Source organism: Gracilinanus agilis, chromosome 3 (genome assembly GCF_016433145.1).
Source record: "Gracilinanus agilis isolate LMUSP501 chromosome 3, AgileGrace, whole genome shotgun sequence".
NCBI classification, from domain to species: domain Eukaryota; kingdom Metazoa; phylum Chordata; class Mammalia; order Didelphimorphia; family Didelphidae; genus Gracilinanus; species Gracilinanus agilis.
Window position 1 is genome coordinate 504,159,274 of NC_058132.1, and position 12,500 is coordinate 504,171,773.

The following is a 12,500-nucleotide window of genomic DNA, read 5'->3' on the forward strand; positions in this document are numbered from 1 at the left end:
TCTCCCTCCCTCCCTTCCTCCCTTCCTCCCTTTCTTTCTCCCTCCCTCCCTTCCTCCCTTCCTCCCTTTCTTTCTCCCTCCCTCCCTTCCTCCCTTCTTCCCTTCTCTCTCAGGCTCCAGTCTCTTTTCCTCTTCAACCCATCCAAAAGCATAGGTCCAACACTGCCTAAGACACTCCAGTGTCTTCCTCTTGTCTTTAGAATAATCTAACACTTGCATTCCAAAAGCATGAAAAGAACATTTCTTTTGTCCACCTTAAATAATTAAATTTAGTTTTAATAACCTGTCACACACTTTGTGGGCCTCCCCTGCACACAAAACATCTGTGAATGTTAATGACATTGTAAAGACTGCTAATGGCTCAGGTAGAGCTTTGTGGTAAATAATAACTTTCTCCCTATCTCATTATATTTCAGCATTAAGCTTAAGCAGATGAGGAAGCAGCTCCACAGCTGTTTGTTCATTTGTCTGACCAGAGAAAGCTAGAATTTTCTACTTTCATTCAGTAAAATGAGTATTCAGCACATTCAGGAGGACATGAATTGTCTGCTTTCCTGCTAGCAGTTAGTATGGTTTTATTTCATCTTTGGGCAGAAGTAGAAAGAGAAAACTAGGGAGCCATGCAAAAATGGGGATTCTTTTTTTTTTTTCAGTCTGAAGGGAGTAATTTTCTTATTTTTTAACCTCAGTTCCTAGCTTTTTAAAACCAGACTTGGTCTTACTCAACATTTACAATGAATGGTCCCTTAGCAACCATCCCACACAGATTTAGATACAAACTTTTGCTTCTGATACAGCTGTTTTCTTTTAAAGAACTTGGAAATGACACATTACAATTTCACTAGAAAATAATTTTTAGAAACACATGGAAAAAAGAATGTAACAAGACTTAAAAAAAACCCTATCAAGTAGTTCTCCCCCCCAGGGACAAGTCAAATGTGTACTGTAGGCATTCACCTATGTTCTCTCAACATAGTAAAGAGGAGGTAGGTGCAGGATGGATATGGTTAATTGGTGTTGACAATATGGGATGCGACTAGGGTAAATTTTGAAGGGTGGCATCTTTGAAGATTTAATAAATTATCTGAAAGTTATTGTACGTATTTATATGGGGGACAGCGAGGTGGCTCCATGGTTAGAGAGCCAGATCTGGAGATGGGAGGTCCTGGATTCAAATACAACCTTAGACATTTCCTACTTGTGTGGCCCTGGGCAAGTCACTTAACTCCAAATGCCCAATCTTGGCACTCTTCTATCTTAGAATAGGTTTCTTTTTTTAATTATATTTTTATTTTTATTTTGAATATTTTCCCATAGTTACATGTTTCATGTTCTTTCCCTCTCCCTGAAGCCCCCTAACCCCCCTTAGCTGACGCACAATTCCACTGGGTTTTACATGTATCATTGATTACGACCTAATTCTATATTCTTGATAGTTGGATTAGAGTTATCGTTTAGTGTCTTCATCCCCAATAATATCCTCAATAATATCCCCATCAGCCCATGTGTTCATATTGTTTTTGTGTTTCATGTTGTTTTCATGTTTCAGTTGTTTTTCCTCTGTGTTTCCCCTCCCATAGTTCTTCCTTAGGATAGATTCTAAGACAGGGTAAGGGGTTTTGTTTATTTAAAAAAAAAAAGAAAAAAGCATATAGATGAGCTTGTATGGTAAATTTGTTTAGCATTAATAGTCTCAGGTTGTAGTTAACCAAGTTAAATAAATACATTTTGTTTGAAACCTGGTAAATCTCACACTATTTCTAGGTGTCCAGAACTATTCATGAGTTCAGGAGACTAAGAGGGCACAATCCTACTATCCATGAATTTTGGTGGTATGCCAGAGATCCAGCCTGATAGCCAGTATAAGATATTTTAGCAGGGTAATCAGAAAATCAGTAGTCTCTAGAACACAGCAAAAATTTTAGGAAATTGCCCCATGAGTGACAGTAAAAGTTCTATAATGGCAAAATCCTAAAGAATTCCAGAGGATACAGAATCAAGAAATGAGTAGATCCAATACTGACACCCTTTAACTTTACCTACCTGACAATTAGTGCCTTTTAGCAGCTAGTGTCAGGGCTTGGCTCTCTTCTTTGACTTCGATGACTAGTTCTTTATCCCTTGAGTCATTTACATCTTTGATTCCTCACCCTTCCAACCTTTTCATCACCCCTGTTGTGATTTGAGGGGAAGGGGATGTTATAAGTGGTACCTTGATATAACTTTTAATCAATTATTTCATGAGGATTTTTTTGCAAGCAATTGAAGGTGCATACGGTTAAGTGTTGTACAAAAATACAAATTGTTCCAACTCACAATCCAGTGGAAAGGACATTGGTTTTGCAGTCAGGGGATTTGGGTTGAAATCCTAACTACTTTGGTCCTGAATTTCCTTATCTGTAAAATGCCAGGGTTAGACTAGATAGGCTATCCTAGGTCATATTATCTTATGTTCCTTGGATAAGCCTCTTGAGTTAATCAGTATCTTAAGAGAAAGTTGTTTCCTGAATGAATCCTCCTTCTAAGTCATTTTTTTCCTGACTATTGTTGGCCTTCTTAAAGTGCCACTAGAACAATGTTCTGTGGTTACTCTGAGTGAATAAATCTACCAGCTGTGTGGCGGAAGTCATTCTGCATATTAAGACCTTTAGCTTTTTATCTTATTTGCCTCTCTATTCAGAATAAGAAGTGTCAGTTTCTACAGGGGTTATTGCCACAAATACTATTGCACGAGAGCCCTTCTGTTGGAAGGGAAAAAAACGAGTGGCTAAGTGATTCTCTACTTTTCCCTTTGATTTTTGTCCTCAGATTCCTCTTACTTACTCTTTGTCATGGCTAGTGACTTTACCCTTGGATAGTAGGTTACGTGGCTTCCTGGACAGTCACCACCAAGGTTTACTCTGTGACTCCGCCATCAAGAACTTCTTCAAGACAGGGCTAGGGTTTTTTGTCATTTCCCACCATTCATCAATTGTGTCAATTCCATGATAGCAACTATCTCAATCTGCTCAGGAAAAAGAACATCCAGGGTGGCTCCAAACTTTGGGTTTGCAGTTATGGGTCACTAGCCATTGGCTAATTTGCTGTTGTATCATGAAATCAATAATTGTACTAATTGACCCTTTTTCTTTTTTTCCCCCCTAGGAATATTTTTACCCAAGATATTTAGGTGAGTCTTAATTACAATTTTTCTTTCATTGACATTATGTAAAGATGTTCTTTATATTGGTCAGATACAAAGCACTATTATATGCCTTCGCCTACATATAACTTAAATGGAGAAGAGGATTGCTTAATTTTAATTTATTATTATTTTTTTAAATTTTAAACCCTTAACTTCTGTGTATTGGCTCCTAGGCGGAAGAGTGGTAAGGGTAGGCAATGGGGGTCAAGTGACTTGCCCAGGGTCACACAGATGGGAAGTGTCTGAGGCTAGATTTGAACCTAGGATCTCCCATCTCTAGGCCTGGCTCTCAATCCAATGAGCTACCCAGCTGCCCCAGATTGCTTAATTTTAGACTGATGTGGGTGCCCAAGATGAGGCAGCCAAATTTTTTTTAATGGTTTTCATCTAAGTGGCCTATATTGGCTGATCTTAAAGGCACTGTCTGAAACACTGTTTGTATACAGAGCTTATCATGTAGGCATAATCTATATGAGGCATAGTGTAAAGAGTGCTAGATTTGAACTCAAGAGAACCTGGATTTGAATTCTGAATTTACTGTTCTTCATACGTAAAATGATGGAGTTAGACCAGATATCTGTAAGGTCTCTTCCAATTCAAAATCTATAACCTACAATGATGTCATAAAGGCACAACTTGCTCCTAAAGTTCTTATTTATAAAGAATATTTTTGTAAATTTCCCCCTGATTTTAGACTTTCAAAATTTCATTTCTGGGGCTCAAATTTTGACTGCAAATAAAATATATTTCTTCCTAAAATTCCTGTTTAGCACTGCCATTGTATATAGTAATTGACCTGCAATGAAAAATCTTTCAAGTACAGGACTCAAGGCAAGGCTTCTTTTACATGGAAAGGAAAGGGACTTGAGATTTCCATCCTTACCCCAGGTTCTATTCTTTTTCATACACTGGCTATGGACCCAACTGGCAGAAATATTTCTTAGAATAGTTGCAGCTGAGAAGGAATAAGAGCCTCTGCATGTAAATGGTGACCATCTATACCGTGCTATTCCAGGGAAGTCCTTCCTGTAGGTAGATATTTTCCTATATCTGATAGGCAACAGCAGGAACTCATTAAACTTCAGTGAAATGACATGGTGTGAAAAGGAAGAAAACAAGGATTTATAAAGTACCTTCTCTATGCTAGGCACTTTGCAAATATCCCTTTTGATTCTCACAACAATCATGGGAGAGAGGTGTTATTATTATCCAGTTTTTACAGGTAAGGAAACTGAAGCCAACAGCAGTCAATTGACTTCCCCTGGAACTAAGTATCTATGGCTCCATTTGAACTCAGGTCTCCTTAACTCCAAGCTCAGAACTACGTTACCTAATAATCTCTAGAAAAGTAATAGAAGTCTCTAGAAATGTAATTAGAGTCAGGAAAAGCCCGAGTTCTAATTTAGTTCTGACAGTTATAATTGTGTGAATTTCAATCAATCATCTAACTTTCCTGAAGCCCCATTTCTTTAGCTACAAAATGTGAACAATAATGTCACAATAATATCTCTTGCACCTTCCTGACGGTATTATTGCAAGGCTCAAATGAGATAATGTATATAAAGCATTTTTGACAACTTAAAGTACTAGAAAAATGTCAAATATTAGAAATAATGGATAGAGTAGATTTACTGGATATAATGGAAATAACAGATTTACCAATTCAGGAGCTTTGGCAATAATAAACATTACTTCAAGGGTTTGTTAAGTAGGGAACTTTATCCTTATGAAATCAATCACAGATTTAGCTTTTCTAATGACTGTCTCCATATTGCTTATCTAACTACATAAAGGGATGTTTTAAAGTCTTACTCTAGATTACAAGGGGTCATGTTTCTTGGAAGAAATTTTGTCAATTAAAAATTCAAAATATGATTCCCAGTAAAATTTCAAGGGTTTAGTGTAGGTAGTGCAGTATCACGGAAGAGAGCAAGATCCAAGTTAAAATCCCACCTAAGACATTGCCTAGATGTTTGACCCTAAGCAAGTCACCTAACTTCTCTGGGATTCTATTTCCTCTGTAAAATAAGAGGCATTGGGCTTAATGACTTTAAAAAGTCCTCTCTGACTATAATCCATAATTTACTACATGTGCTACATGCTGTCTTATCTTGATTGGCAAGTCAGAGACCTCATTGGGTATCATCAGATGTGTTGCTCCAATTGAGTAGCTGTTAATGTTTACTTTTTTGATTCCTAGTAGAGTCCTGGGTAAACTGTTCTAGTTTGGTTGAGTGAGTAATTCTCATTGGAAAAGTTTCTATTTACATAATATAATCCATCTAGAATACTGTATCTATGAATTTCCTCTCCCAAGTATTTCTTAAAGACATAATAGTAAGTAGCTGTGTGACCCTGGGCAAGTCACTTAACCTCCATTGCCCAGCTCTTACTACTCTTCTGCCTTGAAACCAATACACATTATTGATTCTAAGATGGAAAGTAAGGGTTTAAAAAAAAAGTTATGATAGTACCTATTCTCAAATTTGACTGTCTCATAGTAGTGTTATTATAATGAACACATACCTTTCTCTTCCCATAGATTGTATCGCGAAATATGGTTCTCCCTACTCCAAAAATGTAAATTTCATTTCATGTGTTCGAGGTAAGTCTCTTTCCTATGTTTCTTATTGTAAATACAGTTGTTGCTGTTGTTGTTTGTCCTTCATTTTAATTTTTAATTTTGAATATTTTCCCATAGTTACATGTTTTATGTTCTTTCCCTCTCCCCAAGCCCCCCACCCCCCTGTAGCCAATGCACAATTCCACTGGGTTTTACATGTATCATTGATTAAGACCTAATTCCATATTATTGATAGTTGGACTAGAGTTAACGTTTAGAGTCTACATCCCCAATAATGTCCCCATCAGCCCATGTGTTCAAGCAGTTGTTTTTCTTCTGTGTTTCTCCTCCCACAGTTCTTCCTCTGAATGTGGCTAGTTTCCTTTCTCGTAAGTCCCTCAGCCTTGCTCTAGATCAATGCATTGCTGCTAGTAGAGAAGCCCATTATGTTCGATTGTGCCACAGTGTATCAGTCTCTGTGTACAATGTTCTCCTGGATCTGCTCCTTTCACTCTGCATCAATTCCTGGAGGTCGTTCCAGTTCACATGGAATTCCTCCAGTTCATTATTCCTTTGAGCCCAATAGTATTCCATCACCAACAGATACCACAATTTGTTCAGCCATTCCCCAATCAAATTGTCCTTCATTTTTGAAGAGGACCAATAACATCACAGAGTGATGTCTTGACCTGAGTATGAATTGGATTTAAGTGGGGCAGAGCTATACAAAGTCATCAGCAAACTGGATATGGATTTTTTTTTAAACCCTTGTACTTCGGTGTATTGTCTCATAGGTGGAAGATTGGTAAGGGTGGGCAATGGGGGTCAAGTGACTTGCCCAGGGTCACACAGCTGGGAAGTGGCTGAGGCCAGGTTTGAACCTAGGACCTCCTGTCTCTAGGCCTGACTCTCACTCCACTGAGCTACCCAGCTGCCCCCTGGATATGGATTTTATTCTTCATTTGAGGGAAGGATTCTAAATGCCTTCTTTCTCCTGAAGAGGTTGTGAGGTCATCCCTTGGATTGTTTTTATTTGGGTTTTCTGGGGGGTGGGGGTGGGGGAGGGATTTGTGCTTGTGTATTTGTGTATTTTTCTTTTTTTAAAAAATCTTATTCTGCATTTTTTAATACTATCTTTTATTTAATTAATTAATTTAGAGCATTTTTCCATGGCTACAGGATTCATGTTCTATCCCTCCTCTTCTCCCACCCCTTCCCATAGCCGACGCACAATTCCACTTGGTTTTACATGTGCCATTGATCAAGACCTATTTCCATATTATTGATATTTGTGCTAGGGTGCTCATTTTGAGTCAATATCCCTAATTATATCCCCATTCACCCATGTGATCAGGCAGTTGTTTTTCTTCTGTGTTTCTACTCCCATAGTTCTTCCTCTGAATGTGGGTAGTGTTCTTTCTCATAGGTCCCTCATAGTTGTTCTGGACCATTGCATTGCTGCTAGTACAGAAGTCCATTACATTGAATTGTACCACAGTATATTAGTTTCTGTGTATAATGTTCTCCTGGTTCTGCTCCTTTTACTCTGCATCAATTCCTGAAGGTCATTCCAGTTCTTTGTGTATTTTTTCATTATCTGTTGTCCCCCCTACCCCGGAATATTCTTTCTCTTTGCCTCTATTGCTCATGATCCAGCATTTCAACCAAGCCTGGGATCAGGTACTACTTTTTACACCATTTCTTTCCCTAACCCCTGAAATGACAATTTTGTATTTACTCTGCATGTGCTTTATACTTATTTATTTATCTGTACTATATTGCATTCCTCTCCACCAGCACCATCCCACCTCTAGTAGAAGACAAATTCCTTGAGGTCAGACTGTGTTTTTCTTTTGTTCTTTTTGAGTCAACAGTGCTGAAAACAATGCCTTGTGCTTAATAATAATAAAAAATAACATTTATAACAACTATTGCTGCACTAAGCACTTAATAATTATTGCCTCATTTGATCTTCTCAACTACCCTGGGACACAGCTGTTGTTACTGTCCTCATTATAGAGTTGAATACATTAAAGTAAGCAAAGGTTAACTGCCTTGTTAAAGGTCACATAGTGTGTGAGGATGGATTTTTTTCCTCCGTAAGTTTTTTTTTATGCAGTTATAAAATCCCAAAGGTCTCCCTCTCTGTCTTACCTCTCCTTTCTGGAAATGGTAAGCAGTTTGATTTGGGTTATACATGTATTATCATGCCAAATATATTTCCACATTGCTCATTTTTGTAAGAACAATCATATAAAACTAAAACCCCTAAATAAATACCCAAATAAACTAAACTGAAAAATCATACTCTTTGACCTGCATTCTGAGTCCAACAGTTCTTTCTTTGGAGGTAGATAGCATTCTTTGTTATAAGTCCCTCAGAAATGTCCTGGATCATTATATTGCTAAGAGTAGCTAAGTCTATCATAGTTGATCATTTCACAATATTGCTATTACTGTGTACAATGTTTTCCTGGTTCAGCTTATTTCATTTTGTATCAGTTAATGTAGGTCTTTCCAGCTCTTTCTGAAATCAGGGAGGACAGATTTAAACTTGAGTCTTCCTGATGACTATAAGCCCAGCATTCTATCTAGTGTGCCAGCTAGTTACTTCTGTTATGCCTTTGCAAAGTAGGTGCTTCATAACTGCACCTTGAATTAAATAGAATTGAATTGAACTGTTTAACAGAACTGAATTGGAATTTCTGACAGCAAGGGAAAAAATGGAGAAATTAATCCTTCATTTTCATAGAGACATGGGCTTAATTAAATTCATGGGTTGTGAGGGGAGCACCTGTGATTTGACTTGATCTTCACAATAAATCCTGATCACCATCATCATCATCATCATTCTTGTCAAGTAATAATAATAATAATAATAAAACCATCATTTCAAAGTATTTAAAAAATTTTAAACCCTTAATTTCTCTCTTAGTTACAACTCTAAGACAGAAGGGCAAGGGCAAAGTGTCTTAGTAAAATCAGATGAGAAGCGTATCTTCTCCCAAGTTTAAAGGACCACTGGACATGGCATCAGAACTAGGGCTGAGTTGTTACTTTGACTCTTTCTACAACCACTTAATTTTTTTGAACCTCTTTCTTCCTCTGTAAAATAAGGATAATAGTCCCTTACTATCTAATTCTCAGAGTTGTACATTATAAATCTTAAAGCACTATAGAAATAAGGGTTTTATTATTATTTGACAGGAATGATGATGATGATGATGATGGATGTAGTCATGATGGTGATACTAGCTATGATGATGATGAAGATCAGGGTTATTGTGAAGGTCAAGTCAAATGAGATTGCATATATTTTTATATATGCATGCATATGCACATATAAGAGATATATATCTCTTTTACAGGGACCAAGCTTCCCCAGGAGATTAAATAGCTAACAGACAACAAAGTTTGCCTCCCTGATCTATTCCCTGGTGATTTTATCTTCAGTTTCTTCCTCCACAAGACATTTCATATATGATTTCCATTCTAATAAACTAGAATATAGTGCCCTCTCTCACACACGATACATCTGTGGGTGTTGGTGACATGTTGCAAAGACTGTGACCACAGCATTGTGCCAAAAGAGTCAGGTAGGATAAGAATAACTATCTCCCTTAACAAGCAGGAGCTAAGACAAGTTCCGTAACCTTATGTTGACTTGATAAAGCTAATTTTTTTTAAACCCTTACTTTCCGTCTTGGAGTCAATACTGTGTATTAGCTCCATGACAGAAGAATGGTAAGGGCTAGGCAACGGGGGTCAAGTGACTTGCCCAGGGTCACACAGCTGGGAAGTATCTAAGGTCAGATTTGAACCTAGGACCTTCCATCTCTAGGCCTGGCTCTCAATCCACTGAGCTACCCAGTTGCCCCCTAAAGCTATTTTTTTTCCTTTATTGGTTTGTTTTTGTGCTGAACTGTCAATCAACAAGCATTTAGGAAATATCTATTATTTATCGGGTACTATGGTAGGTCTGGGATTACAATAATAAAATTAAAAATCCGTGCCCTCAAAGAGCTTACATACATTATAATGGCCAACAGTGTTTCTTTTCATATTCAGTATACAATTTGCCCCAGCATTACTGACTTAAAAAAAAACCCCAAAAAACATTACCTTCCATCTTGGAATCAATACTGTATATTGGTTCCAAGGAAGAAGACTGGTAGGGCTAGGCATTGGGGGTTAAGTGACGTGCCCAAAGTCAACTACTAGGATGAGTCTGAGGTCAGATTTGAACCTGGGGCCTCCTGTCTCCGGGTCTGGCTCACAATCCATTGAGCCACCTAGCTGCCCCCAGCCTTACTGATTTTTGATTGATTGTCTAAGCCTATTAAAACTAAAGAGATATGAGCTCTTTAGCCTGTGGAAACAATCACTTAGTTTCCCAAAGACTTAGATTTCTAGATTTTGTGAGAATTGGACAGAGATTAGGGGTTTGAATCTCATATGTTTCTACTATATGTTGCCTTTCTACTTTGTTGCCTTTCAGTCTTCATTGTAGTATCCTACACATAATATTCAATCAGCACATTTTGTTGTTCTTCATGAGATGGGGGATAACTTGACTCAAAAGATATTCACCACTATGGACACTTGGACACTGGGAGGTGGTGGTGGGGTGGAATGGGGGGAGGCATTTGCCCATTTTGCCTAAAACAGAAATTTAACCTTCTTTTGTATTTCGTGGAAATCTGGAGATTATAGATTCCTCCAATGTTCTTAATATGCATAAAATAAAAATGTAGAATTATACAGGAAATTAATTATGCTGAAGTTAAGATATATTTTTTCAGAGGCAGCTGGGTGGCTCAGTGGATTAAGAACCAGGCTTAGAGACTGGAGGTCTTAGGTTCAAATGTGACCTCAGATACCTCCTCACTGTGTGACCCTGGGCAAGTCACTTGACCCCCATTGCCTAGTCCTTACCACTCTTCTGCCTTGGAGCCATATTGACTCCAGGAAGTAAAGTAAGGATTTAAAAAAAAAAAAGATATATTTTTTTCCTTTCCAAGTTCTTGAACCCCTTGAAATCTTCCCACAAACAGTAGGGCAAGAACCCTTGGTCCAAGGCTTACAGAGTTCCATAGCCTTAGTTGTCTGGGTCTCCTAATGGTTAAAGAAGCTCAGTTTTCTTAGTCTTGTTTTCCTAAAGGTATAGACACTTCCAGTTTCCTCATCTCAAGGCCAAAAGCTTTTAGAAGTATTAAAACATTTTGGTTTAGGGGAAATGTGCTTGGCATCAATATTTATTGCATATGATTTTTTTTCAGTTGCTCTGCTGTTCCTAAAGTGTTTGGGGTTTTTTCCTATGCATTTTGGCATTATTTTCCCTCTCAGCATCTCTATGTCAAAATGAGGTGGAAGCTCACATGGTCTTTGACTAAGACAAGGGTTGATGAATCCCTCGCCCCATCCTCCCATCTTCTTTGCCTGTATCAGATTTCCATGGGGGGAAAAAGTCTCCCAGGTCTCCTTCTGTAAGGTCAAAAGAAACAAAGCATGCAGTATGTAGTATGAGGCCTGAGTTACTACTTATTGTTACCCTGAAATACTTGGGTGGGGGGGCACCCAAAATATAACAGAGAAAAGTATTCTTTTGTCAGTCAGCAAATGTTTCACATTCCATTCCACAGCAGCAAACTAGTTCCTTCCTCCCTTTCCTGAAACATGGCTTTCTGCTGAGGCCAAGATAAATTCTTTATCTCCTGAATAGCTCAGTCCTTGATGCCATTTGTGAAGAGTCCAGCCTAACCTCTGAGCTGAGAAAAAGACCTGCTTGAGAGGGTTTGGGTCCAGCTTTGCTGCCAAATACATAGCCAGGGAAACAGGTGGTGGATTTTATGGGATCTTGTTAAGTAGCTCCATTTCTCAATCATTCTTTTATCTGCCTAAGTTTCCCACTAAAAAAGGAAGCAAAAATTTTAAAAAAAATTGGGGGGGGACGGTAATATGTGTTGAGGTAGAGCACAGGAGTTATTTAAAAATAGAAAATCATAAACTTAAATGGTCAATGGTAAATTACAATTGTAGTTTAGTAGACCCAGATTGCACTCAGATTCAGGGAAAAGTGAATTCTAGTTCTTTCTCTACTTAGAAAAATAACTATATGACCTTGGGCAAGTATCTTTTCCTCTTTTGGTCTCCATTTCCTAACCTCTCACTGAGTTGGAAAATCTGCTCTTGAAGGTACCTTTGAACTCATAATATTCCAGGATTCTTTGAAAGACAATCCCTTGCAAAAGCGCAGAGACAAGATAGGAACAGGAAGTACAATAAACTTCTATCCACACAGCTCTTCCAAAGAGATATGGACAATGTATCAGAGTGAATCCTGATCATAGCATCCAAGGAAAAAAAATCACAGTGAATCATTTTTTCCCAACCCAGGACAACATAGGGAGATAGACAAAGAGGTTTGTGGACACTAAGGACAAAAGTAATGGCCATACAGAGCATTCCAGTGCAGGGAGTGGCTTTATATCAGGGCAAGAAGAGGTTCCAGATCTAGCAGAAATGGACTTAAACTTGAGAAGAGTGAAATTATATATGCCAACTAGTAACTGTTGCTCACTACCCAGTTCTGGGTCCCAGATTCAGGACTGACTGGAGAGGGGACCAATACCTAAAGATGCTATATGGTGATTGTTGGCTCTAGGCTGTTTACAGAGCCAGGAGAAAGCTGAGAAGCAAGTGGCAGTTATTGGACTCAGACATAAGGAACAGAGTGAGTGTGGGGAAGGGAGG

The 12,500-nt window shown here is 38.2% G+C and overlaps 1 protein-coding gene across 1 annotated transcript in view; it reads left to right on the forward strand.

Annotated features, from left to right (window-relative positions):
• GAS6 (growth arrest specific 6) overlaps positions 1 to 12,500 on the forward strand; it is a 105,642-nt gene that overhangs the window by 38,981 nt on the left and 54,161 nt on the right. The window contains exons 3-4 of the mRNA XM_044670497.1: positions 3,145 to 3,169; positions 5,727 to 5,789. Coding sequence (XP_044526432.1) covers positions 3,145 to 3,169; positions 5,727 to 5,789 — 88 coding nt within the window. The remainder of the gene's footprint in view (positions 1 to 3,144; positions 3,170 to 5,726; positions 5,790 to 12,500) is intronic.